Raw genomic sequence first — 27,960 nt, forward strand, 5'->3', positions numbered from 1 at the left:
CTTTGTAGAGATGATTTTTGATATTTTTCACTTTCGCTCCTATGTTAACACCCCTACTCCGACAGGCATGAAGAATATGACGTGACAACAAGGCAAACAATGCTTTTCCAACCATGCCGAACCAAACCACAAGACGCCGTCGCTCCCATAACTCCCAACCATGCATGGCTTATAAACAACCCCTTCCCTCCCATATCATACAACCCACCACCCCATATCTCACATCCCCCCACTGACCAACTACCTAGTAAAATCCCACTGCACCCTCTCCCTCCCCTTTTCCCTCCCCCCATCCCATTTTTTACTCCCTCCACTCCCACTCCCCCCAGGCCAACTCTTGTACCTGACCCCCTCCAACGCCTCCCTCACCATGACCGGCTCTCGCTGCCCGTACCTCGCCGCCCCCGGCAGCAGCTTAGCACTGGCACTATACGGCTTTTTGAGAATCTTGACCGGCACCTTGGGGATGTATTTCTCTCTCTGAGCTTCTCCCCTTGTCTCCCTTAATATCTCCCTAAACTCTGCCTCGTCGTTTGCGATCTGCGCCCTGATGAACCTGAGCTTGGACTTCTCGTCTTCTTGGGCGTGTTCCTCCTCCTGGAGCTGTTCCATCACCGGTTTGCGGGGGACATACTTGATGTGATTGACTCGCGGAGCATATGTTGGGTCGGGGGTTATAGTTGGGTCCAACCGGGCGAGGGAGCCTTTGGAGAGGAGTTGGTTGATGTCGACTGTTTCCCCTGGTGGGATGGGGATTGGGTTGGAGGGGGTGATGCATGGCATGTCGACTTCTTTTCTTAGGACGGTGTCAATGTCTACCGCGGAGAAGAAGGCGCACGATTGGGGGAGGTCGTGGATGCCGACTTGCTGGGCAAACATTGCCCTCGTCCAGAGGTTGGATATTTGAAGCGCCATCGCAGCGCGGTACTTGTCGTGTTCTTGGACCAGATATCGAATCTCGTCGTGGACCGTGATGGCGAGTCGGCAGGCAATGTTGAATCTCCGGGTGAGGTAGTCCATTGAGACGATGAGGAGGTGGAGGTAGTCGACTCCAGAAGACTGAATGGCCCAGTTGATTCTCGAGGTCAGATACCCCCCCTTTGACAAAAACCTCGCAGTCAACGCCTCGGTGATGCCCGCCCCCAACACGGGGGTGCGAGGGTGGGATTGCTCGGCGAATTCCTCCAGCTTGTTGAACACAAACGACTCTGTCCCTCCGCGCCAAAAGGGGCGTTTATACAGGGACTTGCGATTGGTTTTTGTGCCCTTTGTCGTGGCGTATAGCTTGCCGGCGATGTCGAGTGTTTCCTGCTCGGAAAGGGAGGGGTTGAATTGCCTGAGGAGCTGGCCGGCGAATTTTAGGCCCGCACCGTAAATACGCCCATAGTTGAACACCTTGGCGTCGTTGCGGGTGATGCCCAAAATGGCGGCGGTGCGGGAGTGGAGGTCGGTGCCTTGGGCCTTGGTGCCCTCCAATGTCATGAACCCGATGGCATTCCCGCCGTGGAGTTTAAACGTTGCGTCTCCCACCACAGAGGCGATCCAAAGCTCTTCTGAATCAACGTCGGCGCCGACAAAGACGTACCCCGGTGGAGCGCGGACCATGGCTTTGAGCTCGGAACCGACGCGGTTCTTTTTTGCGTTGGAGGCCGTGAGCCAGGTGTTTTCTACCGCGCGGCGGGTCACGGTGCCCATGGGGATGACCTGAGGAAGAATAAACCCTGGTGTTGGGGCATCCTCGGGGAGGTCTTTGGGGCGGACAGGCTCGGGGAGGTTGGACTCGTACACCACCAGCTGAGACATGATCCTGTCGCGGGAGCTGATCCAGTAGGAGCAAGAAGCGTTCATCTCCAGGGCCTCTTTGGCATAGTCGTACTCCGACGACAACGTCCCCTTTTCGAAATAGCTGAGATAGCTCTTTGCCATGGGGTTGGTGCAGCGAGCCGTGGGACCGTCCTTGTGTGGCAGCTTGAAGTAGGCGTGTTTTGTGTCCTCCTTGACGGCCAAGACTGTCTCCCCCTCGAAATCACAGGGCTTCATCTGCTTGTCGATGTACTTCTTCATATCGGCCAAGGGCACTCTAAAGGTCCAGCCATGCTTATCCGACCAAAACAACGGGTGTCCATCCCAGGACAGCCGGAGAAGAAGTGGTGCAATTCTTGTTCGCACAGTGAGGTTGATAGGGCCTTTAGCCTTGGGAAACAGATTTCTATACCAATTTGGCTCCCCTGGCATCTTTTGGTTCTTGTATTCTCTCGGGGGGCTGGTCGGAGTCCCCTTGGTCATCTTGACCTCCTGTCCAGACCAGTCCAGCTGCGACATCCAGGGATCAGTACTCCACTTCTCGGGCTGCTTTTTGATTTCGCGAGCCTTGTCTGTAAGGGCAACCAACCGCTCCCGGACACCATCAGATAGCTTCCTGTACGTGGCTTCCGCATTGGCGATGTAAGAGTCCCATGTTTTGTTGACGGGCAAAATCACATTCGATAGATGCCTCAACGCAGCGAAGCTAACAGGATGTGGGCAGACACGAAGAAAGTTGGGAAACACCACTTGGTAGACACGATGGGTGATGGCCACATCAGCAGCGCAGTAAGTCATAAGCTCATCCAGCTGCTGGTTGATGCCATCCCGGTCAAACTCGCCGAAAGCGTTGCGGGCTTCTTTGTCGATTGTGACGCCGAGGTGGAACTGTGCAACATCCCGCAGTGAATTGATCGAACTCCTTTCCACCCAAAGTTCTTCCTCCTGGGCCGAAAACGCACCATTGTTCAACAATTCGACGAGCTCGGCATTGCTCGACTCCTTGGCGATCTTGTCCCGAAACTCGCGGTCCTTCCTGTGCTTCATCCACGTTGGTCGTTGTTGCGAACACATGCCATTGACAGCAACGTGCAATGACATGGTGTCCAGGAACGAATTCCTCGTCTGTCTCAGGCTGTATTCCTCCAATATCCTCGCCCGATCGTATCCGATATTGTGCCCTATTATCACCCGCTCTTTTGTTGGATCGCCCACCGGAATGAGCTGATGTTCGTTTTCTGTCTCGCCCAACAGCCACGGCGACAACCAGGCATACCAAGCATCGGCCGTCGCAGCGCAGGCCATGACGGCGTACGGGCTTTCTTTCCACATGACCTCGGTGTCAAATGTCATGGCTTCTCCCTCAGGCGCATCCACTGGCTCGGTCCGGCCATCGGCGTAGTACTTTGTCCACCCGCTCCGGCGCACCCATTTTCTCGGTTTCGGTGGCGGATTTGCCAGGGCAAACCGCTTCGCGTGGGTGAGGAAGGGCTCGGCGGCATCGACGCCTAGTTTGTGGAAATGCTCGTCGAGGGTGCTTCCGACCAGCGGCGGGAGATCGAATGCGACGGGCGCCGAGGTGTCGGTGTTTTTCCCCAGCAGTTCGTGACGTCGAAGGTGGTCCCGCGCAAGATCGACCAGCTCTTTGGAGGGGGGTGAGGTGTTGCCCTTGGGGAACAGCTGGTCGTAAATGTGCGAGCTCAGTTGCTGTACGCCAATCTCGTTGTACCGCGCAGTACATGGCACTGATAGGTTTTCGGTGGTTTCGTCTTGAGTAGCAGCGGTTTGCGAAATCCACCGCCGGGATGAGATGGGACGTCTGCCGGCGCAGTGTCTCGCAAGACGGATGAAGCTGGCGACCAGCGCGTCTCGTCCTGCCGCGACCCTGCGGTAAGGGAGCAGCATTCTATTTTGTCTGAGGGAATGGTGCGCGCCCCTTCAAGTCATGGTGCCAAGTGGGCTGCTTCTATTGGAACATTCCTTTTTGAAAAAAAGGAAAAAAGAGAAGACGAAATTTTGGGTCCTGGCGGGGATGCTACGACAGTGAGGCCCCGCTCACGGCGGCAGCCAGCAGTAGCTAATCCCAGTCCTGCATGGTGTGTGGGGTCTGGGCTTCTCTGGGCGTCCGCAGCGGGACCATTTGATTCCCAAAATCCCATGCTGTGGCACCTGTCTTGTTGATAAGATCCGTCTGGATATTTCACAAAGAGTACGGAGGAGCTCTCATCTGAGGGTTCCTTGAAGATTGATTATATGATGGTATACTGTTGAGAAATGTGATCACAGGTATGCTCTCACGTGCAAGCAAGCCTCTTTACAGGATGGTGGTGCTTGGAGTCACACATCGGAATATGTATGTCATAATTCAGGTAGGCACAGTAGAAAAGGCAGCTTGTGGATGGGTGAGGTGCTAGCGGATCTCCGAGCCCAGCCAAGCATGGAAGGCAACCGCAAACTTTTGAAAAGTCCTCACCAGGCAAGCAAAGTGCCTCAGAAGTGCCTGTTTCGGCAATCACAGCATGAGACTGACAGCATGTGCTGACCTGGCCCTGGATTGGCTGCTAATTAGCAAGTCATGAGATAGACAGAGGAATCTTTCATAGAGGTAATAAGTGGGGTGAGTGAGTGATATTGGCGAGGAGCGGCAAACGCAGCGGAAAGACAGGTGGGCGGCTTGCTGGGCTTGAGCTTGGGTTGGGGCAGTTCGGACCAAGAGAGGGTATAATTTGGAAGCCGCCTCGCTCGCTCGTCGACCGCTTGTTGAGAGAGAGGCGCCTGTCTTGCGTCTGTCTGTCTGGCGATACGACGACCCCTTATTAATGCCATTGCCCCCCTTTTTGTGTGTCTTTGTGGCCTTCCACTACGTGCTTTCCAGTCCAGGTGCTCACATCATAAGCTCTCGGGGTGGAGTTTGTGGTAATATCCTAGCCGTCTGTCATTGCCGCCTTTTCCTACTACCATCTTCATGTTGCTTCAGGCAGCTTCATTATCTCTATATACTTTTCCCCCCGTCGTGGCTCGTCTCTCGCTTTTCCTTTGCTGCTGCAGCAATCATGGCCAACAACTTTTTTGACTCGGGCTTTGACGAGTTCCTTGGAGGTATGGACAGATGTGGAACTCCCTCGAGAAGTGCAGGTGCAAATTGGCTCCAGCCGAGACTAACACAGTTTTTGCCATGAATGACCAGAGCTTGCGAATTTTACACTTCCCTTCCCAGGTCTGCCTTTACCAGCACCCTCTGCTGCGAGCAACCGCCGGCAGCACACATCTCAGCCAGCCCTAGGACGCCCGGCATCCGTCTCCTTCGAGCTCCCCAGACTCCCTGCCTTCGGAGCCGTGTGGCCGGTGCCATCAGCACCCCCGCCGGCCCTTCCTCCCCTTCCCGCCCTCCCCGGGGCCTCGTCGTGGTCTGCAGCGCAGCAGTGGCAACCACCACGACAGCCTGCACAAGCCGGAGCTCGTCCTGGCGCCGCTGCATCATTTATTTCCAGACCCACTTTTTCACTTTTACACGGCGCCCCCCACCCTCCGACGCCGATGCCGTCAACGGCTCCGGTTACCACTTCTCTCCCTGGGCCCTTCTTTCATCAACCATCAACAACAATCGGCTCAACCTCACCCTCAGCCTCAGCCCAATCCGGTCCTGCGAATCTGCCACAGCCACGGCGCGCCACTGTCAACAACCCCTCCCAATTCCTCCCTTCTTCATCTCGTCCCGCTAATCCACTCCACAATACCGTGAATACCCCGAGAACAATCACCCCAACCCCACCTGTGCACCAGCGCGAACCAAACAGCGACGACTTCTATCTGAACCAACTCACCCCCGATTTTTCCACCCCTTCTCTCGAATCAGACAGCGACCGCTTTTACCTCGACCAACTCTCTCGTGATTTTTCCAGCCCATCGCTCCCTTCCACCTCTGCTACTCTACAAAGGTCGGCCACGAGGAGCAATAATCCCGGCACCAACAACGCATTCAGCCAGACACTCCACAGGATTCTTCCCCCTCCAGCGCCACCCGCTGGCCTGAGAGCTCCCCCGCCACCTTCGACAAGATCCACGCCAACCTCGAACACCAACGAAGAATCCAGCGACTCCGACTCGGCCTACACCATGCCAGCGTCATCGCGACCAGTGCGTCGTCGCTCTGGGCAAGCTGACCGCCTCACGCTCCCTCATGTCCCTCGCGTCTCGGGTGCCTCATCCTCTTCCGGCGCCGCTACCGCCAATCAGTCACAAGCAAATTCATCAAAGTCACAGCTGAGCCATGCTCGGACAGCACCGCAAACAACGCCGAGGAGAGCGAGCAATGGCTCGATATCTGCGGCAGGGTCCGGCACAAAGCGCAAACGCGAGGCGTTTGAGAGCGATGACGATGATCTGTTTGGAGACAACGACCTAGAGGTTGTTGACTTGGTGGACAAGGACGTGGCTGACCTGACGTCGGAAGAGAAGGAGAAGGAGGAGGACAGGAAGAAGAATTGGGTCAAGCTGTCGCAGTTTCAGTGTGTCATTTGCATGGATGATGTCACGGATTTGACGGTCACCTATTGCGGTAAGTCTTTTTTTCCAACTCGGGTGAATTTTTAATGGGAGGCAATGCTAATGGATTATTTTGTTCAGGTCATCTCTTTTGCAGCGAGTGCCTACATTCAGCCCTGCAAATAACACCCCACAAGCGGATCTGCCCGATTTGCAGGCAGAAAATCGAGAACAAGAATGCGAGCGGGAAGTTTGGGCCTAAGAGCAAGGGGTATTATCCTCTGGAGATTAAGTTGATGACGAAGAAGAGTTTGGGGAAGAAGGTGGCGGTGGCTGCTGCTGCTGGTAGAAATACCGGCGAGCACTGAGTTTTTGCCCTTGGAACAAAGGGCGATTTCGGCTGAAAGCCTTGTTTTTTCACAAGGGGCCAGCGGCAGGGCCAGCGGCAATGAGATGAGCGTGTCTGAATCTGTGCAGATATGAATGGATTCACTTGGGGGAAATGGATGGGCGGGCTGTATATAGCAAGAGCCCCCACCTCCCCCTCCTCAAGTTTTGAAGGCAGGAAAGCGCGACTTTATCAGGCATTTACATATGGGTCAGGGTCATGGGACATGGGGAAACGAACTAGGCGCTAAAGGGTTTTGTGTTGTCAGGCACATTAAATGGGAGCAGGCGTGGGAGTTTTTTATGAAATATACCCCTTTCTTTCTTTTCTTTTCTTTTATGGTGAAATATGGGGGTGGTCTTTAGGTCTTTTTGTGATTGGGGGTTGATGGTGGGATATATAAAGGATACGGGAAGGAGAGAGAGCTTGGTGTTTATAGAAGGTGGTGGTGTTTGGTCAATGGTACATGGGAATGGAAAAAAAAATATTTGATAACGTGAATCCCATCAAACGCCATTCTTTTTACCTCCCCTACCCGACGACAGTCCTACCCAAATCAGACGCTTCTTTCTACTCCATTCGAGATACATTCGGCTCACAGCTGTCTATGGAAACACCCACTTCCATATTACCACCTCCCTTTTCTCCTCCATGGCCGCCGCCAGTCTCCCCATCTTACTCGATATCTTTTCTTGCTCATTGACAACCCCTCACGGTCCCATTCAGTGGAACAGTGTCGTATTCACAACACTAGCCCTCTCAGCCGGCAGCTGATCCAGCTCGTACTATTATCATCTTCATTAGTATCCCGTTGTTGTTGTCACATAGTTTGGGTGGGGGGAAAAACTCACCTCCAAAAACCCCACCCCCCCAATCAAAACCATCAAGCTCTCCCCCAACTCCCCAATCCTCTCCTCCAACCTCCTCTGCGCCTCCTTGTTGTTGTTGTTGTTATTATTATCCCCCCCCTTCTTCCCACCCCCCAGTATGGAATCAACCCCCCTCACGGTCCCCCCAAAAGAGAACCCATCACTAATTGACCTTTCCTGCTGTTGTTCCTCCCCCCCTCCCCACATCCCATTCCCCACAATCCCAATCCCCGCCGCCCTCTTGAGCGTGTGCACAACCAACATCCTGTGCCTCTGCAAAAACCCCCTCGCCTGGACAATATTCCCCTGTCCCCTCGACAGCACACTAGCAGTAATAATCCTAGCCAGCGACACAAGCAAAAAGTAGTGTTTTTCCAACGCGACAGTGTTGGACGGGTTGATCTCCAGCTCTGGGTCGGCGGCAAACACCCCCGAGATTTCCAACGCGCGGAAGAGGTTGGCTTGGAGGATGTACATCGCCCCTGTTTTTGTCTGGGCGAGCTGGAGGAGGAAGCAGAGTTTGGCGGTGAGGTACTGCTCCGTCGCTTCTGCTGTTGAGGCGGGGAGAGGAGAAGGGGGGTTGATAATCGCGAGCCATTCTCGCAGGATTGTTTTCAGCGAGTCGACCAAGACGCCGATGAAGTTGAGCCTGTTGAGGGACTCAATGACGGAAATGGATGTTGGGTTGGTTTGCGGCGAGGAGCGGGATATGTGGACTAGAGCTGATAAAAGGACCATGGCAGCGGTCTGGCAGAGCGTGTCAGACCCATAAGCATCATCGCAGATGACGTGAAGGAGCTTCTCCCCGTGGTTCTGGATGGCCTTGTGGGTTCTGATCCTCGCCGTGAGGAGGCTCGAGCTGCGCGTGTCGCCGCCGTCGTTGTCCACCACCCCAGTAAGGTAGCGGTAACAGATACTGTAGTATAACCCGCGCAGCTCGGCAAACTGGTTCCATTTGACAATGGACGCTAGACATACCTGGAAAAGCTGAAACAGCTTCTCGCTGACCAGATTCCCCATGGCAATCTTATCCGTCTCCGACCCAGGCGCACCGCCGGTATTATCCGAAAAGTCAAGCTTGTAAAGAAGGATCTTGGCCACCTTTGCCAGCTCAAACGCCTCGGGAGGACTGTCCGTGTTCAACGACTCCAACGTCGGCAGAATAGCCTGCAGCGCCTGCAGCAAGAACGTCGTCTTGACCGTGCCCCTGAACTCATTGGCCTCGAACATGACCAGCAACAGATCCGACCACTTCTTCAGCAGCTCGAGCCTGACAGCCCGAACCAAAACCCGGCGGTTGTTGAACAGGAGATACTCCAGCAACACCTGCTCCTCCGCTTGGATCTCATCCATGCCCTCCTGAGGCACCATGGCCAGCGTGTCCCGGTACTCGCTACGCTTGAGCTGAATGCACTCCTTCACTCTGGAGAGATTGTACTGGATCCCCGCCCCCCCAGCGTCGATCACACACGGGCTCAGGTCGAGCTCATGGTAGAAATGAAACTGCGGCGGCGCAACCTCCCACGAGATATCAACATTCATGAAATCAAAAAAGTCAAAAATATTGTGCGCCGCCAACGTCTCCTGGTTCTCCAGCGTGATCTGCCCATTGAGAGCATCAAAAATCTGACGCTTAATCGACGGTATCCTGTTCTGCGAAACGCTGCACAGCTCCTTGGCAATATACTCAAAGACAATGGCCCTCGAACCGAGGTAGTCGATATACGCAACCGACGCCGTCGACAGGAGGAACGAATTGTCATCCAGCGTCATATTGTTCCACGGCAGCCCCGGCACGATTTGTGACTCTCTCAGAAGCATGTGGAACAGAAAGTTGGTTGACCTCAACTCTTCCATCACCAAAGTCGACGAAAGCGGCGACTTCCACAGCAGCTGGAAGATGCGGAGAATCTTGTACTTGAGCGTAATCAAGTATCCGCGCATTCCTCGATCACCCTCATTCACCACCAGTTCGATGACCACACCCAACAGGCTGTGGAAGAGAGATCTCTGGTTGTCAAACACCCCGTTGGGCGCAACGCTCAACCCCCGCAGCTCGCAGTTGAAACCAAGAAGCAAATGCGCAATCGTGGGCTGGTCGGGCGATGCCCTGAGGGTCTCGTATAAAAAGTCGAGAATGAAGAGTTTGATCAGGTATTCTTCCGACTCTGTCTCGAGCGCCGGATCGATCACCGAGTTGATGCTAGCAGCAAGTGATGTTCCGATGACCTCGCCCTCGCCATCCTTCTCAAGCTGGACAATGGCCTTGTTCCGGTGTCCTGGGCGATGGGTGTCGGGATTCCATGCCGAAATAAGCTTGCTGGAAGTTGAAACCTTCTCTAGCAGCTTGAGACAGGAAAGAGTGAGTTCGCTGACCCCGAGGTTGCAATACTTGCCCAGATCAACCAGCAGTGTCAGATGGTTGAGAATTCCATCCTCAATGGACGTGTACGTGCTCTTGGCCAGAGTAAGCGGCCTCCGCTTCCCAGCCTCGGATTGAATCACAGGCCGCACCAAATGAACAAAGGTCGCCTGAAGGCCGAGAACCTTGATTAGCACCTGGATCCCACGCAAGATACTCTGGATCAAGGGCGAGTGAGGTGAAGCCCGGCTGAGGGCATACTGGTCCTGATGAATGGTATCCATCAGGGCAGTGATGGCCTTTTCGCTATACATCCACTCCATAACGCGAGCAAAAGGATGAAGGCGAACATAAACCGCGAGACTGGTCGTTTTCACAGCCTTGTCAATCTCGATGTTTGTCTCGTTGCCCAGGACGATCAGGTCTTCGTTGAAGGTTTGCAAGCATGCCAGAATGAATTCTAGGCAGGAGAGACGCAGCATTCTCAGTTGGCCTTGGTCTACTATTTCCCTCGGCTTCATGGTGAACATCAAGAACACAAAGTCAACATAGATCTCTATCCCGGGTCTTCGCTTGTTCACACCGAGAAACTCGGGGAACGGCAAGGTGTCGTTGAGCCCGTCGGAGACTGTGTAGGGCGTGACCAACGACGTAAGAAGCTGGATGAATGCGTTTGGCTCTTCAAAGCCAGTGGATAAATCGTTGAAAGCGCGTTCCTGCAGTTCTTCGTACGTCGACTGATATGTAGGACTTCGCTGTTGTTGAACAGTCGCCGGGTTGTTGGGGTCCAGAGCTCCCATGGTGAAGTTGTCCACAAGAGTCCATATTATGTTACTTTCAGAAACCGACTTCATGACCAACAGTGATCTTAAGCTGTAAAAGACAGCGGCGCGAAGCCGGGGAGTGACGTTCGCATTTGCCAACCTGAACAGAATCTCGGGAAACATGAGTTCCTGTGTCGTTGCCAACCTGGTTCTGCAGGTGCTGCTCTCCGCTGTGAGCTTGCCAATCAACCGAACATAACACTCCAGCATCATGGCCGATTCAGGCTCGGCCTCTCCCTGATCGGTGCCCGGTTTGCCTGGACGCTGGATCTGCATTTGCGCTGGGTTGGGCCTCTCGCTCAGTTTCTTGGCAAAGAACTCTAATTCCCTAAAGATTTGGTTCCAGGTCAGCGATTGGGATCGCCTCATTTTGCCAGAAGACTGGTGCCCCTCGTCGAGCAAAAATGTATGAGCAGCCGTTGCAGTCTCCTCGTTGCAGGCCAGAGCCTGTAGCATCTCGCAAAACGCACTAACCAGGGGCGTTGATGCTTTTGTGGACGCCCATTGTAGGAAACCATACAGAGCACTATCTGGGTCCTCGAAGAAGGTCATGGCGGCATCTGGCCTGTCCTCGTACGCATACGAGATGATGACCACGAACCGCTCGAGGTCGAGGTCTTGCTCGTGGGTTTGGCTCAGCTGGCGCTGCTCATCCTCCTCTGTTTTTAGTGTCCTGACGAGCTCGGGTAGGTTTGTAATGACAGAGTCGATAAACACCTCCAGGTGGGCCATCAGGCTGAGCTGGAGGAAATGGCTGAAGTAGTAGAAATCACCTTGGAGAGGAGGTGACTTCCGTTGCAACCACTGCCGCATTCCCATGCGTGATGGATCTTGCCACTCCTCCGTCTTGCAATCGGCCGCCACAGAAAGGATAAAATCGAATGCCCCCTCCTTGAGGGCCTCTGTAAATGCCTTTGTTCTCTTGTCGAATTCGACGTCCAGATCCAACCCACCAAGATCGAATTCGTTATCGACTTGGAAGTATCCAGTGTACTCGGCAATCCACCAGACCCGCGTGGCCGCTCCCAGATACGAAATAGCCCAGCTGTCACCATCTCCAGTTTTCAAGATCTCTTGGTCCAACTGGCGAGACTGCTGGAAGTCACACATGCCATCTGGTGAGCCAAACACGTTGATGTAGGCGGCCAAAACAGGGAACAGATGAACTGGCGCCCTCAGATTAGTATTTGTCATGAACAAATCCGGACAGGGGGTAAGGCTCACCGAGAAATTGATCGTACTTATCGATCTTCTTTAGCGTCCCCAAAAACTGCTTGAAGTCGTTGATATCGGCGTACTGCTTTTCCACGGCAGCGTGCAGTATCATGGCAAGACACTCATGCTGCTCCACGAGGCTCATGCGGGAGAACTCAATCGTGTCGGCAGCCTCTGGGGGCCGGGCGAGACTGGCTTGTTCTAGCATGTACCGGGACGCCACCCTCTCGTTGATGCTCTGCAACATGGCCTTGATGGTTTGCATAGCCTCCATACATCTCGCGACAATCTTTTTGCTTGAGCCCTTGACGAAGATCTTTTCCTCCAGAATTTTCCCAAAGGCATCCTTCAAATTGTCGTCCATTTCCTCGTCGTTTGCTAATTCGATGCAGAGCCGCATGCAGTCGAGTAGGTATTTTCGTTCTTGGTGGAAGCGGATGAGACCGCATTCCCATAGCGGGCGTGATTGTATTTCCGAGTCGTCCTCGTCCTGGCAATCCAGAATAATCCTTCCAGCCTCGTACTCATCCAGATCCAACTCGTCGGCGACCTTGAGAGTCTCGAAGATGAAGTCATCGTTGACCTTGAATTCGCCGTCCTTGGTCTTGATTACCTTTTTGTTGGTGATGTCATTTCTATGGGTAGAGTTTCGTGGTGTCTTGTCAACCAGCGCCTTCAAGTTGTCGGAATGCAGCTCGATCAGGTTCTCCAGGACTGAGATGTTGTCAAAACGGTGTTGGCGAACAGCAACCAGCTCTGAGTGGAGGGCCTGTAGCCCCTCGAGAACGCGAAACTCAGCCATGCCTGGCTCAAATGAGGCGCGTTGTGAAGAGAAAAGTGGTGGATGGTAAGGAAGGTTGCTGGCTGGCTTGGGAATTGAGTAAAAACGTATCAGTATCCGTACATCGCAGGCAAGCCTTTGTCGATGGACTCGCTCGTTCGTAGTTGCGGTCGCAGTGTGGAATGGTTGGTATTAGTTAAAAGAGGCCCCCTATGATGCTGTTATCAATGAGGTTGGTATCGACACAATTCCTCCTAATTCGTCGAGATGGGGGTTTGTTAATGTTTCTGTTTTTGGAAGCGCTTTTGGAAAAAGAGTCGCGACCAAACTAAACCGTGAGCGTTGCAGCTTGTCCTTGTCCCGCGCGCTCTTGCCTGCCGCGGATTTGGGCAGGCGCCAAGATGCGCTGGTCAACAAAACAATTAGGCGGTGAGCCATTCTGCCAGCGCCCTGTGGGTCTCATCGGCACCCAGTGGATCCTCAGGGGTCATCAACTTGGGGAAAAGGAAATGGTCATAGCTTCCTGCATCACTCCTCCAGCAGCAGGTGCGATAGAGAGAGCCTTCCAATGTTTTGGGATGCGACTGCCGTTGCCCGTCTATTTTCTATCCACAAACTGGCAAGAGCTGCCCCCAAGTGTCAAACTCTATCTTTCCCTTCATAAATGAAAGAGCTGCCCATAAAACACATTTCCTTTCCCACCACAAAATACCCACGGACAACCAACGTGGAAGCCTTTTAAAACTGAAGACTTTGGCGTTTCTCCCATCCGCTGCAGCACAAATGGGCAGCACATTCTTCTCCCATCATCTCAATTTTTAATTCACACTTCTCATAAACCCAAGTTATCAGCACCTACCGCTATCTCTCCTCCTTCCATCTGAACATCAAATCTCACAGATAACACACACTCGGCCACCACAACAGAACTTGTGTGTTGTAATTCAGACTCTGAACTCGCTGGGAACTGGACTCTCGGGTCCAATCCTGACCACAATCCACCTTCGTCCTGTCCTGGGTCAGATCTGAGCCAATCCTGGTCTTAATTCGATGTGGTACGGTCAGCTGGGACAAAAGACGCAATGGCACGTGTAAAGGGTTACAGCAATGAGCCTCTCAACTTCAAGGAGCTCGCCGGCAAGTGTTACATGGTTGCAGGGACAAGGCTGATGAAAGTAAACAATACACATGCTGACCATTGAAATGCAGCCCAGCTAGTCCATTCAACAGCCACGCAGCGCAAAGAAGCTCTTGACAGTATGCGTCTCTCGCTCTGTCCTGCATTTATGTTTATGTATACTGATTACCCTGACATAGGTTTGTTGGAGTTTTTCAAGACGGCAGAGAAAGGGGGGCCTCAGAGTCAGAAAGTGTAGGTCCCATACCTCAATCCACAGCATACCACAACTAATACAAAATTAGTAGTCCCTTTGATGACAAGTCGTACCACTCCATCTACGAAGCCCTCTTCCGATGCACAGTCTTGGAAAAGGCAAGCTACTTCACTTCCAAGAAATCAGCCAGAGCCAGTGCTACTGCCAATGCCAGACTCGAAAAGTGCGCCGAGGTCCTCAAGCTGGCTGTCCGCCATGGAGCTTCACGGATCAAGCGCAAAACAGCCAGAGCCATCATCGACCACATCACACAGGTGCTCCAGGGACCCGATGATACCTACATCACACCTCTGCTCAAAGATTATGCCAAGGCTTTGTGCACATTCCTCCAGAACTCAGCCAATGTCGAAAATCTCTCCGCCTTTTCAGGTGAGAGCTGGGATACTTGTGTCGACTTTTGTGTCGAAGCTCTCTCTCGCTATCTCGAGGTAGGTGGAAATGATAGCGGCTCCCGCACCTCCCCGGCGCCAACTCTGAGAGCATCATCCGTCGGGCTTTCATCCCAGGGCGGAAACCAGATTGGTAGTCAGGTCGCTCTAGACTTTTTGTCATGCTTGAATTATCTGGTGGCTGCACCAAATGCACCGGTACTACGACGGGCAGGGGAAATATCCCGAATCATTCTTCAGATTCTGCAACTTCGCCAGATGAAAATAGGGGAGCTGCACAAAGTGGCCTTTTCTGCCCTCAACAGAATCTTTACTCGCACCCAGACCGACGACATTGCTCTTTCAAAGAGGCTTGTCATGACTCTGACCCCTTTGCTCTCTCATTGGTGGCAGCCGCGAGCCTTATCCCGGGACGCAATGCTGAATAGTATTCGCGATGAGATGCTCAAGACCATCTATGCTTCTCATCTTTATCTGGAGAGCATACTTCGGGAGTCGACAGACCAGTCTTTTCTTCAAGATGTGGAAGAACTTATGGATGCTCTTTGGTCGGACTACTCGAGGAGAGAAGAACGCGCAAGGCTCCAGCTTGATGATATCACTTTTACTGGAATGCTCCTCCCATCCGATCATCCAACCACTGGCGTCTTCAGCCTTCGTCCGTACAATACAGGAGGCGAGCAAAATTGGGCGCTTTTGGAGAATCTCGCCACCCTAGAGGCCATCTACGCCCGCAGCTCAAACAAGCCATTTTCGCAGCAAGAGCCCGAGAATGACCAGCCTCGCAAGAGGCGTCGAATGGTTAACACGCCAAACAGGCTCCATCAGAAACTCAATTCTCAGGATCCTGCAGTGCAGCTGACAGCATTACAACTCGTGCCTTTTCTGAGCCGCCAGAAGCTGCTTACTATCGAAGAAGCCACAGAGGCCATCACAGACTTGTCGAAATATGTCACGGCGAAGCAAGGTGTCGTGGCATCGTGGGCGATGATCGCATGCTCCAGCCTCACCTCCCATGAAGTTTGTCGAGATGCCTCCCTGTCTCACACCTGGAAGCAGTTGTGGCAGCTTGGTGTGCGGTCTGTCAGCCTGGCACCAACCACACGTGCTGCCTCGATCTTCTTGGACTCCGTGATCAAAGCGTCCCTGATCCCAAGACATGAGTGGGCCGGTGATGTGAACCACATGATCATAACCGCCGATATCAGCGGCCCTGCGATCCTGGTTGACTCTTCTCTCAAGTTGATGCTGAGCCTCCTGCGTCTACGCAATACCATGTCACCCAATGCCAGCCAAGCTACGACCAGCCATGTCATCCGATGGGTTTTTGTCAAGTGGAATCCAGCTGAACTGACCTATGCCTCACTTCATTCGGTACACACGGCTCCATTTGATCTGGCCAACCTCCTGAGAGGCTGCTTCGGGATGCCGGCTTTGAAGATGGGGGCTCCTCTCCGGCTCTTTGGGGGAGCGATTGTACAGTTCTGGAAGAAGCAAAGTCAAGCCTATCCGCTGATGCGGTATCTGCTGCTTCTTGAGGACGAAACAACATCAGCAACGACACTCATGGCTGAACCCGAGGATGTTATCCTGCCAGAGGAACAGCAAGAACAGACGGTCGACCCAACTGGGTCGCACACCGCGAAGCGCCTTACCCTCGAGCTACTGTATCCTAAACTGGAAGAACTTCACCAGATCACCGAGTCGTGGCAGAAGCGCGGGTCGGATGGTGTTGCGCCAGTTGCGATATCTGCGGATCGGTTGCAGAGCATGATGCTTGCTTGTCTTGTTGGCGCCACCCTCCTTCCAGAACTAGTCAATCTCAACTCTTCCATGTCCAAAGATTTGGAGTCGACACTTTTTGAGGTCATTGACGGCGCCTTCCGAGTCATTCTCGCGGCTCCTCAAATCGATGAGTTCTTTGAGTTGGTGTTGACGACGGTGGTCCCGTTTATCCCGCCCTTTGTGGAAAGCCAGGTGGCAGCGCTCAGGAAGGAACAGTCTCACTTGTTGAAGCTGTACTCGAAGCTGTCGATTGCTCTTCAGGAAAAGGCTCAAAAGGAGGCTTTTGGACGGAGCATGGATGCTATGGACATTGACGACGAGTTTGAGTCCCAGACGAGCCAGAGTTCGGCTGTGTCAAAGGGGAAAACGTTGGCGAGGAGGGATAGTCTTTTGTGTTGGACCCCTGAGGCGTTTTATCTCGAGACGACGCTGAGGGTGCATTACCTGGAGATTATCAGGCAGGATGAGGGGGAACTGGGGCATGTACCAGAAGCGATGATGGAGCAACTGCTGAGTTTGGAAAAGGAGCAGCTGTTGACTTGTCGGGTGTTTATGAAGGAGTTGTTTTCTTGTGGGTGGATGGCGAGGTTGAAGACTGTGGTGAGGGTGTTTGAGACGGTTGGGGGAATTATTTCGGAGGATGAGTTTTCGTGCTGTGAGGTGGCGCTTTGCACGTGCATTGATGTGATGGATGGGTTTATTTACTTTTGGACGGATCAGAAGTTGGAGGAGGCGATTGGGCGGATGGTGGGGGATCTTTATCATTACCTTGTCAAGAGCTCGCTGCCGAACAACTCGATGAGTCCGGTTGTGCAGGGGGTGTTTAGTGGGCTGCTTTTTCATATACTGGAGGTGAGGTCGGGGTATGCGGGGGATCTGGGGTTGCCGAGCGCGAGGAGCACGTTGTTGGGGGTGTGTCAGGAGGGGGGGATGGAGGTAAAGTATGAGATTGGGAAGGGGTTGCCGGGGGTGTTTGGGTTGTATGTGCTTAAGACGCACGATGACATTTTCCTGGATGTGCTGGACAGCTTGCCTACCGATCCGTCGATGGAAGAGGGGATCGCGTATAGGTTGTTTGTGTTGGCGGAATTGGCGTGTAGGTGGCCGACGCTGTTGAGGAGGTGTATTTATCACATCTTTGAGACGCCGGGGAAGATTGTGAGGAGTGTGAGGTATGCGGGGTGGTGTTTGAGGAGGATATCGAAGGAGTTGAAGTTGAGCGGGCCGGAGGAGCTGTTTCGGCTGTTTGCGCCGCAGCTGCTTTATACGTGGTTGGATGAGAACTCGCTTGAGGATATCCCGTTTGAGATCTTTGGGTTCAAGAGCCTGCAGGATTTGCTGGCGGAGGGGCAGACGGAGGCGACGGCGATTATGATTATGAGGGGGCAGGAGACTGAGGCGTTGGAGTTGGCCAAGATGCTGGGGTTGACGCTGCAGGAGCTGGTCAAAAGGAACTTTACAAAGATCATTGCGTATTGCATCGCGCACGATGTCAGTGTGCAGAGGGGGGAAGGGCAGATCACGGGGGAGAAGAGGCTGATCAAGATTCTTATTAAGGAAGGGTTTCTGGAGCAGATTCACCTCAATTTTGCCGACATTATTGCAACGTGTTTTGAGACCTTCGACCAGGAGGATCCGATCGAGAAGGCGTTTAGACGGAATGAAGGGCTTGGGTATGCGGCGGATATTATTGAGATGATCAAGGAGTATGGCCATTTGCCTACGAAGCTTCCGCCGAATCAGCAACCGTGCTTTAGGGCGAAGTATCTCCCCATTGAGATGCTTCACCTTTTGAGCAGAACGCCGTATGAGTTGGATCAGATTTGGACGCCAGCGTTGGTGGTGTTTATTGCTCGGAAGCTCCTCAACACCATTCACCCGGCCCTTGGTCCTCTTCACGCCTGCTCGGTTCTGCGCAAGATCAGAGTGTTGATCTGCCTTGCTGGTCCTACAGCACTTACCGCCTACCCGTTGGAGATGCTCCTGCACTCCATCCGGGCCTTCGTCGTCGACCCCGAGTGCGCAGACGATGCGCTGGGCATCACGCAGTACCTCATCATCAAAGGCTCTGACCACCTCAGCAAAACCCCATCCTTCTTCGCGGGCTATGCGCTCTCGTCCCTGGCCGACCTGAGGGTATTTTTGGAATCCTCCCAGTCGAGCACAACTCAGGAGTCCCAGTTCCGAGCCACAAAGTCGAAAGCCCAGGTGTTTCATGATTGGTTTGGGAAGTATCTCAAGGGGTATGAGAGCAAGATTCTAAAGGAGAACCCCGAGCATCTCAAAGCTTTCAGGGCGATCACTCAGTCGGCGGCGGAGATCAGAGTCATGGGCAACGCAGAGAGGGGAACGAATGAGAGTAACTTGCTCATGGAGATCCTGAAAGATTGGGACAGGGCTGAGAGCGAGGGTGATGAGTTGCTAAATGAACCTGCTCGTGGTGTTGCCTTGAGGATGCTGTGTGGGCAGTTTGGGCCTGCGCCGAAGGAGAGGGGGTTGGATGTTATTGGGGAGGATGAGGAGGCTGTCAAGTATAAGGGGGTGGTTTGGAAGAGTTGTATGGAGGAGGGAGGGATGGGGTTGAGTGGCGAGTACTTGGCCTGGGCGGGGAGGGTGATTGGGCGTGGGTTTGCCGCTAGTGGGGAAGTTCCTGGGGGGCTGTTGAAGGAGAGCAGACTGGAGGAGTACAAGACGTTGAGTTGTAAAGCGGGTGGGAAAGAACTAGGGAGTTCAGAGGAGGGGTTGCTGAATCTGATGGAGCAGTTGACTGTCAGCGGGGATTGTTTGACTGCTGGGCTGGCGGAGGCAGCGCTGAGGACTGTGTTCAGTGACGCGGCTGCTGATAACTTCCAGGAGCTTGTGGCAGCTTGCCAGCGGAGTTTGAGTGAAGCTCTGGCGGATAGTTTGGATTGGGAGCCGTTCCGGACGCCGCAGTCGGATCTGGTCAAGGTGGAGAAGGTAAGGGAGCAAGAGGTGTTTAGTGGGGCGAAGTTGGGAGAGGCGGACTGGGCGAGAAAGTTGACGACGTTGTTGGCGCAGGCGGTGCCGGATGATGTTACGCTGAGAGTGCTGCCCCCGATATTGACCAAAGTCAAGGGGTTTGCGGAGCAGGCTTTTCCGTTTGTGGTGCACTTGGTGCTGAGCTATCAGCTGGATAAACAGCAGGGTGTGAAGAGGCAGCTTTCGGAGGTGATGAAGGAATGGTTGAAGAACGAGGAGGGGGGGGCGAGGGAGAATGTGAAGTTGTTGCTCAACACGATTCTGTACTTGAGGACGCAGCCACTTGCCGGGGAGGCTTCCATTGCAGATCGGGGGCATTGGTTGGAGGTTAATCTGACGAGTGCGGCTGCTGCTGCGACGAGGTGTGGAATGTTCAAGGTTGCGTTGCTGTTTGCGGAACTGGCTTCGAGCGAGGAGTCGAGGGCGTCGAGGAGGTCATCGGCGATTAGGGAGGTGGAGGATTCGAGCGAAATTTTGTTGGATATCTTTGAGAATATTGATGATCCGGATGCGTACTACGGGCTGGCACAGGATGCTTCGCTGAGTACGGTGTTGGCCAGGTTGGAGTATGAGAATGACGGTGGGAAGAGTCTTGCTTTCAGGGGGGCGCAGTATGACAGTCATTTGAGGAGTCGAGATGCTGCCTCGAAACAGGATGGGCAGGCGCTTATCAAGGCGTTGAGTAGTTTGGGTCTGGCCGGGTTGTCGAACTCGTTGTTGCAGACGCAGCAGAGTCTGGATGAGTCTTCTAACTCGCTGGATAGCACTTTTACGACGGCGAGGAGGCTGGAAATCTGGAATTTGCCGGCACCGGCGACAAATGATAATTGGGCGGTGACGGTGTATAGAGCGTATCAGAGTATGCACCAGGCTTCGGATATTGAGGCTGTCAGGGGTGTTGTTCATGATGGGCTTCGGGGGACCATCAAGCACTTGACCAGCAAGAGTCTCAATACGACGAGCATGAGGCACCAGCTGGGTGTGCTGGCTGCTTTGGCGGAACTAGATGATGTTCTCAGTATCACTGACCCGGCTGAGATGAAGAGGGGACTTCAGATGTTTGAGACGAGGTCGAAGTGGATGATGAGCGGACGGTATGAGGACGTCAGTCAGATCCTGTCTTGTCGGGAGACGACATTGAGTATGTGGAGCCAGCATCACAAACTGAGAGCGGCAACTATCCCACCAGCAGATGCCCGGTTTGCTCAGATTAAAGGACTGCTGCTGTCATCTGATATCTTCCGTTTCCACCGACAGCACCAAGAGACGTTGAATTTGTCAACCACACTCACCGATCTGATCCAGCCAAGCGAGGCTATGGGGCTCAATGTGGATGCAGCTATTCGGATGGAGGCGGCGAATTCACTGTGGGATCAGGGGGAGATGATTTCTTCCATTAGGATGCTGCAAGCTATTGACAAGGACTCGTCGTTGAAGAAGCAGACGATTCCTGTCAGTCGATCGGATTTGTTGGCCAAGATTGGGTTCCAGGTCTCGGTTGCTAGACTGGAGAGCCCGGATAGCACACAGAAGAAGTATCTTGAGCCGGCGCTGAAGGAGCTCAGGGGCAAGAATGAAGGCAAGGAGGCTGGACAGGTGTTTCACCAGTTTGCCATGTTTTGTGATGAGCAGCTCCAGAACCCGGATAGTTTGGAGGATTTGGCACGGCTGCAGAACCTCAAAAAGGGCAAGAGTGATGAGGTTGAGCAGCTGAAGCAGTTGATTTCAAGCTCGAGGGACTCGCAGACGAAGAGCAGGTACTCGAGTCACTTGGCGAAGGCTCGGCAGTGGCTCGATTTGGATCAGCAGGAGTTGAGAAGGGTTGAGCAGTCGAGGACTGAGTTTGTGAAGCTCAGTTTGGAGAACTATCTGCTATCTTTGGCCGCTTCGGATGAGCATAACAACGATGCGCTGCGGTTTACGGCTCTTTGGCTGGAGAGGTCGGAGGAGGATGCTACCAATGAGGCGGTCAAGAGGTACATTGGCAAGGTCCCGACTCGAAAGTTTGCGCCGTTGATGAACCAGCTTTCGTCTCGGGTACAGGATCAGAAGACTCTCTTCCAGAATGTGCTTATTGATCTCATTTATCGGATCTGTGTTGATCATCCCTATCACGGGATGTATCAGATCTGGTCTGGGGCGAGGACAAAGGTCAATAAGGACGACGATGTTGCGGTTTCCCGGCAAAAGGCGACGGATAGAGTTGCTAAGGCACTTACCAGGGCCGAGGCGGTGTCTGCCATCTGGCCGGCGATTGACCAGACAAGCAGGGTGTACCATATGCTCGCCATGGATCGGGACACGAACAGGTTCAAGCAAGGTTCCAAAATTGCCATCAAGGACTCTCAGCATGGGCCCAGCTTCCTCACGACGTTGTCAAAGTATAAGATTCCGCCGCCGACCATGCAGATGGAGCTGTCGCCTACGTGTGATTACAGCCATATCCCGATGATTGTCAAGTTTGATCCTTATATGGCTATTGCTTCTGGTGTGAGCGCGCCAAAGATTCTGACGGCGATTGGGTCGGATGGGAGACGGTACAAACAATTGGTCAAGGGGGGTAATGATGACTTGCGTCAGGATGCTATCATGGAGCAGGTTTTTGCTGCCGTGTCGGAGTTACTTAAACTTCATCGTACCACCCGCCAACGAAACCTGGGCATCAGGACGTACAAGGTTTTGCCGCTGACGTCCAGTTCGGGGTTGATTGAGTTTGTCTCGAATACTATACCTCTGCATGAGTATCTCATGCCCGCTCACGAGAAGTACCACCCCAAGGACCTCAAGGGGTCGCAATGCAGGAAGGAGATCTCGACGGCGCAGACAAAAACTACTGAGCACAGGATTGCGGTTTACCGCAGGGTCACGGAGAAGTTCCACCCGGTGATGAGGTACTTTTTTATCGAGTATTTCCCCGACCCTGACGAGTGGTTCCACAAGCGCACCGCCTATACGAGAACCACGGCGGCGATTTCCATGCTGGGCCATGTGCTGGGGTTGGGTGACAGACATGGGCACAACATCCTCCTCGACACTAAGACTGGCGAGGTAGTCCACATTGATCTGGGCGTGGCGTTTGAAATGGGAAGAGTCCTGCCAGTCCCGGAACTGGTGCCGTTTAGGTTGACGAGGGACATTGTCGACGGGATGGGAATTACCAAGACCGAGGGTGTGTTTAGGAGGTGCTGCGAGTTTACGCTTGATGCGCTGAGGGAGGAGGCGGGGAGTATACAGACTGTTTTGGACTCGCTGAGGTTCGACACGTTGTATCAGTGGAGCATTAGCCCGGTGAGGATGGCCAAGCTGCAGCAGAATGCGAGGGAGGAGGAGGATGGGGAGAATGAGGAGAACGAGGAGGCGGGGGGGGAGAAGAAGGGGGTCAAGGGGAACGTGAACGAGCCCAGCGAGGCGGATAGGGCGATTGAGGTTGTCAAGAAGAAGCTGAGCAAGACGTTGAGCGTGATGGCGACGGTGAATGATTTGATTGAGAAGGCGGGGAGTGTGGGGAATTTGGCGGTTTTGTATTCGGGGTGGGCTGCTTATGCTTGAAAAACATATGAAAATGAAAATAAGGGGCATCTTGGTGGATTTTATGGATTGATATTTTGGGCTTGGTATGAGGCGCAAATGATTAGGATGATGTACCTATGTAATGAGAATGCAGACACGGCCAAAGATGAATAAAGCTGTGGTAATTATCTTGATATTTTTGCTGTTTGCTTTCGAAGGCATGGTGACTCTCGAATGATAGAGGTCAACCGCCTACACTAGACTGTATGAAAGTTATCCGAAGAACGAATTTGCACCCGAAGTATGTAAAACATCCCTATCCACTCGTGTCTCACTTCCAAATCACCGCGATGATCCACCTATTATCACTTCTGCAGCTATATCTCAAGCCAACCGATAAAAAGATCCACAACATCTCAGCCATTGTCACTTTCGCAACTATCACCAAGCATGTCCTTCCCACCAGATCATCTCCAACAACACACCGCACTTCCCCCCTCCTCTCAATCCAAATCAATAACCTTCTCACTCCCCATCTGCTGCTGCTGCTGCTGTTGCTGTTGCTGTTGCTGTTGCTGTTGCTGTTGCTGTTGCTGTTGCTGCCCCCCACTAATAGGCAACAACCCCCTCCCCAACTCCCCCTCGGTCGGGTGCAACGCATACACCCCCGCCTCCGACCTCTCCCCATCAAACACCACAAAGTTCTGAATCGGCTGCTGCGTCCTCCCAAGCACATTAATCACATCCTGCGCCAGCTGCCCCCCCAACACCGCCGCCACAGGCGAGACCTCCCCCCCAATATTCTGCAAAAACGCCCTCAACGTCTCGCTCCTCAGCGTCTCAGCCGGCAGCCCAAGCGCCTTGTGCTGCTCCCCGCACAAAATCGTAAACTGCGCCAGTTGCGCCTTATCATTCGGGTTGGGCCGAATGCCAAACTGCGATTCAAACTCCCAGAGCCCTCGTAGACAAGACAAAATAGGGGTGACCACTTTTTTGCGGCGGGGGGATTTGAGAATTTCCGCTGGGAGGGGGGAGGAACTAGCCAGTAGCCATGTTGAAAAGAGTTCTCGTTTTGTGACGTTTTCGACTTTAGGGTCGTTGGGGTCGGGGCTGGAGGAGATGATTGATCTTGTGGGGGATTCCGGTCCTACCACGGTGGGGACGTTGGAGATGGATCTTGAGATGATGAAGTCGTGCTCGATGAGGTCCGAGAACAAGAACCCGTACATCCCGTGAGAGCCGGCCGCGTAGAATTTGCGGTTGTTGAGGCGGGTGGCTGTGTTGATTAGGTTTAGGGTGGGAGCGTCGAGGTCGGTGGCGATGATGATGTCAAAGGCGGAGAAGTAGGAAGGGGGTTTGAGGCGGATGTCGAGGGTGTCGATGTTAATACTAACGCGGGGGTTAAGGCGTTGAATGTTGGTTGAGGCGGCGATGGCGCGGTTGGTGCCGACTGGGGAGCGGTCAGAGGGGAGGAAGAATTGGGAGGTGAGGTCGGAGGGTAAGACGGGGGAGTGGTCGCAGAGGGTCAGGGAGTTGATGCCGGCTAGGACGAGGTTTTTGGCGATTTCGTTGGCGAGGGCTTTCATTGTTATGAGGAGGATGTTGGCGTTGCGGATGGATTCTTGGGCTTTGAGACCCCAGAGGCGGATTTGTCGGTCGTAGAGGGCGATTTCATCTGGGATGGGGGTTAGTAACTGTAAGATGTGATGAGAGAGAGGTGAGAACTTACCTGCGCTGATGCCATTTGATATGGTCGAGGTGGGTGCTGGAACAGATCCATTGGTGTTCTCTTGCATCACAGGAACTGTGAGACTCTGGGTGTTCCCAGTGCCATTGGGGTTGCCGGCTGGTTCGGAGGTTGGAGCCTCCATCGTGGCCAGTCCTCAAGTGAGTTTCTCGAGCTCGTCGAGTCGATAATTGAGGTTGGAGATGATGGTGCAAGAGAAGAGTCGAAATGAGAAGCTGCAGAGAATCAAGGAAAGTCTGGAGTAAAAAACCCCAACGCCAGCTCCAAGCCAAAGGAATAACGATCGACCACTCCTGAGAGAGTGAGAGAGGTGTTGGTGTGTGTGTCTGTGTGTGAGGTTGAACGTGACAGTTCGCGTGGCTGCAGGTTGTGTTGATCACTCCAGGCAAACGGTGCAGCCTTGTGGACCAACCAGAGACGGAAGGAGGGAAGGGGTTCCTGATAAGCTCGGGCTCCCGTTTCTTGTGATTATCTTGCTCTTGTTTCTTGTTTCTTGTTTCTTGTTTCCCTGTGTCGCCAATTTGCAAAGTGTTTCTCGTCTGTACTGCCGTCTTCCGTAATCCCTAGTCAAGAGATGGTTCTAACGATGTTCCCGGGATTCATGGGGACGATGCACGGCTGCGATGCCAGTGTGGCTTGGCGTGACGCGGGTTTAATAAGTACTTTTGTGCCCATACAAAGAAGTGTGACGTTGCAGGTACATGCTACCAATTAGCCATACATTCTCTCAAACCCCGCCATTTTGAACTGGACAAGCTAAAGAAGTGAACGGGCCCTTTGCTGTCGCCTCCCACCAAAAAGGCCCCAAGATGCCCGTTTCCTGACGTCCACACAGCATCCACTGCACTTCTTCTGCGCTTCATGTGTCCACTTGACCCTGCGGATTGAACCTCTTACTCTTTTGCTCCTTTTCTCTCTGCAACAACCCAGCTCGACTCTCTTCTGCTGTTTTCATACCAAGGCCGACCCTCGACTCTCTACTGCTGCTGTTTTCATAGCGTGCTTTGCGACAGTCATATCACGCTTCTCGCTGCGGTCATCAGTGCCTGTGCCTTTGTCGCTTTTCATGGTGAGTGTTGCCTCCAACATAACCCCCCACCAAGTCACCCTCGTCCCTCCTGGCCCTCTGTTTGGGCGCCCGGCCGCCTGCTTGATTGCCTGGGAGCCTGCATATCCAAAACTGCCCAACAGCCTTGTTCGAGTCTTTCAGGGCAGATGCATTTTCATTCTGACCAAAACCCACAGTCTGGCAACTCCTCGCAGCGCAACGACCCATTGGATGATTCCAGGCCGTGGTGGTTTCCACGAGTGCCCAGCAGACGAGAGCGGATCCCTGGTGAACGACGTCGTACGGCTCCAACCACAACCACAACCACGTCTGGAGAATTTCATAGAGCTATAGCGAGGTATAACCGAAACATTGAACGGGTCCGCCGGAATCTCGACGCTGTAGAAAACCGACGTTATCATCCGGAAGCCAGCATGTCCTCTGCTGATAGGGATCTGCGACGAAGATTCAATCGTGATCCGCCCACCACCAACGACCCGCCCGCAGTCCCCGGCGCTCCCTCACTCCCCCCTCTCCGGTCTCTTGGCTCGAGAGCTCGACCTGGCATGGCGTCGGGGTCAGGCTCACGATCAAGCCGCTACCGCCCCGAGCGGTTGCTCCGCGCCACCAACTTTGATTCCCGCATCAATAATACTTCTTCGCATGTCGTCTCCGATGAGCATCCCGACGCCAACTCTCACCTTCGCGCCCTCTTGGACTTGCCCAATATCGGCACCCTCATCTCACCACTGGCTCCCACGAGCATGACGCCCACATTGTACAGCCAGGACACCGAGGACACCCGTCGCACCAAGCGGCGAAAGCTGGACAATGATAAGGTCGGTCCAAAGTTCAAGGGGTTCCATTATGGATATTATGGACAGTTGGAGCCCGGCAGGTTGACCATGGAGATTGTGAGCTGTGACGGGGGGCTCTATCAAGAATCACTACAATACCCGCCGGAAAATATCCTGAAGAATGACGATTCAGTGTACTGCACCAAAGGCAATCGGTGCAACATCATCCTGAGGCATACAGGCGGGACCGTTTTCAGCCTTACCGAGCTTGTCATCAAGGCCCCCGGATCGAGCTACTCATGCCCGTATGTCTCTATCGATCCTCTCCACATATCGCATACTTACACCAGGAACAGGGTTAGAGAAGGGATGGTGTTTGTGGCCATGAAGTCAGACGAGCTCCTCACCCGCACAGCGCAGTATCAGATCCAGTATCTCCCCCCGCAACAAAGGACAAATAACACCCTAGTATATTCGGTCCGTCATGAGGAGGACGGTAGTTCCATCACACGCCTTCAACCACCGGTGCGGGAATTCAGCTTTGGTCTGGACGACGATGAGGACTATAGAACAGCCCAAATCCCGCCAGAGTTTGCTGTACCGCCACCCCCGTTCAACATTACGACAGAATGTACCGACGATGGTAGCGACGACGATGATGATGGACGTGTACTTCCCCCGCATCTCCGGTCACGTAACAGAAGGACGCCGAACCGTATAGGGTCACTGCCATTTGAGAGCGAGAGCAGCGAAGAGGACCGAGACCCATGGGGTAACCCGTCCTCGGACTGGAGAGCTTTCGATAACTTGACTCGGCGTCGATATACCGCTCGCGGTGGCGGACGGCAGCATGAAAGTACCAGCAGTACCACGTTGGAAGAAGCCCAAGAAGCTTCCCAAATCGCAACGCAAGAGGCGGTACGGGCAGTTGGTGGCGAGCTCATGGCACCGTTGGCACACTTCTTTATCGAAAAGGATAAGAATAAGTGCACCATTCGGTTTGATCCGCCAGTGAGCGGGCGTTTTATACTCCTCAAGATGTGGAGTCCTCCACAGGACCTGTCTGATCGGTCGAGCAATATCGATATCGAGGCAGTGGTTGCCCAAGGATTTGCCGGGCCAAGGTACTTTCCTTCAGTGGAGCTTGCCTAAAGACCGGGTGAGGGATCTCGGTGTTTGGCTCATGGAGTGTGGGATATACTTGTAGATGCATTTTGGCGGCGAATTGGCGTACAACCGGAACCTCTGGTGGACTGGAGGAAAAGCATTGGAAGGGGTGTTGACCTGCATGATCACAGCATCATGAAGTTACTTTGTTCTGCATTTGAAGTTTTCCATGTGGCATGGCGAGCAGGAGCCTGTATAAGACATGAGGGTATGCAGTGAGATGAATAAACAATCATTTGGCCTTTGGGAGTGTCTAGCAACATCAAACATACACAACCCTGTACCATTCTACATACATTTACTAAGATTAACATCCTTGAGACTTTTGGGACCAATCAAGGCCATTTTCCAGTGATTCATGATGAATTGCGGCATTGAGTCACTCGCCCTTGGGAC

The 27,960-nt window shown here is 53.5% G+C and overlaps 6 protein-coding genes across 6 annotated transcripts; 3 read left to right on the top strand and 3 right to left on the bottom strand.

Annotated features, from left to right (window-relative positions):
- Window positions 1-240: 240 nt before the first annotated feature.
- Window positions 241-3,708, bottom strand: MIP1 (DNA-directed DNA polymerase gamma mip1; the record flags this gene model as incomplete). Its single annotated transcript, XM_062893599.1, has 1 exon — window positions 241-3,708. One exon carries the CDS (start codon window positions 3,706-3,708, stop codon window positions 241-243), a length of 3,468 nt encoding a protein of 1,155 aa, XP_062739430.1.
- A 914-nt stretch (window positions 3,709-4,622) lies between these two features.
- QC762_707580 (uncharacterized protein) lies at window positions 4,623-6,656 on the top strand (the record flags this gene model as incomplete). Its single annotated transcript, XM_062893600.1, has 3 exons — window positions 4,623-4,902; window positions 4,991-6,361; window positions 6,430-6,656. 3 exons carry the CDS (start codon window positions 4,623-4,625, stop codon window positions 6,654-6,656), a joined length of 1,878 nt encoding a protein of 625 aa, XP_062739431.1.
- A 471-nt stretch (window positions 6,657-7,127) lies between these two features.
- Window positions 7,128-13,070, bottom strand: QC762_707590 (uncharacterized protein). The gene is made up of 3 exons (XM_062893601.1): window positions 11,956-13,070; window positions 7,528-11,897; window positions 7,128-7,461 (listed from the first exon to the last, which is right to left on the bottom strand). Exons 1-3 carry the CDS (start codon window positions 12,746-12,748, stop codon window positions 7,399-7,401), a joined length of 5,226 nt encoding a protein of 1,741 aa, XP_062739432.1. The 5' UTR covers window positions 12,749-13,070; the 3' UTR covers window positions 7,128-7,398.
- A 739-nt stretch (window positions 13,071-13,809) lies between these two features.
- On the top strand, window positions 13,810-22,844 carry TEL1 (Serine/threonine-protein kinase tel1; the record flags this gene model as incomplete). Its single annotated transcript, XM_062893602.1, has 4 exons — window positions 13,810-13,864; window positions 13,937-13,984; window positions 14,045-14,099; window positions 14,150-22,844. The coding sequence occupies 4 exons, from the start codon at window positions 13,810-13,812 to the stop codon at window positions 22,842-22,844; spliced, it is 8,853 nt and encodes a 2,950-aa protein (XP_062739433.1).
- A 464-nt stretch (window positions 22,845-23,308) lies between these two features.
- AOS1 (E1 ubiquitin-activating protein aos1) lies at window positions 23,309-24,676 on the bottom strand (the record flags this gene model as incomplete). Its single annotated transcript, XM_062893603.1, has 2 exons — window positions 23,309-24,480; window positions 24,535-24,676. 2 exons carry the CDS (start codon window positions 24,674-24,676, stop codon window positions 23,309-23,311), a joined length of 1,314 nt encoding a protein of 437 aa, XP_062739434.1.
- Window positions 24,677-25,346: 670 nt separating this feature from the next.
- Window positions 25,347-27,893, top strand: QC762_707620 (uncharacterized protein). The gene is made up of 3 exons (XM_062893604.1): window positions 25,347-25,621; window positions 25,798-26,702; window positions 26,754-27,893. Exons 1-3 carry the CDS (start codon window positions 25,619-25,621, stop codon window positions 27,547-27,549), a joined length of 1,704 nt encoding a protein of 567 aa, XP_062739435.1. The 5' UTR covers window positions 25,347-25,618; the 3' UTR covers window positions 27,550-27,893.
- The last annotated feature ends 67 nt before the right edge of the window (window positions 27,894-27,960 follow it).

Source organism: Podospora pseudocomata, chromosome 7 (assembly GCF_035222375.1).
Source record: "Podospora pseudocomata strain CBS 415.72m chromosome 7, whole genome shotgun sequence".
Taxonomy (NCBI): Eukaryota; Fungi; Ascomycota; class Sordariomycetes; order Sordariales; family Podosporaceae; genus Podospora; species Podospora pseudocomata.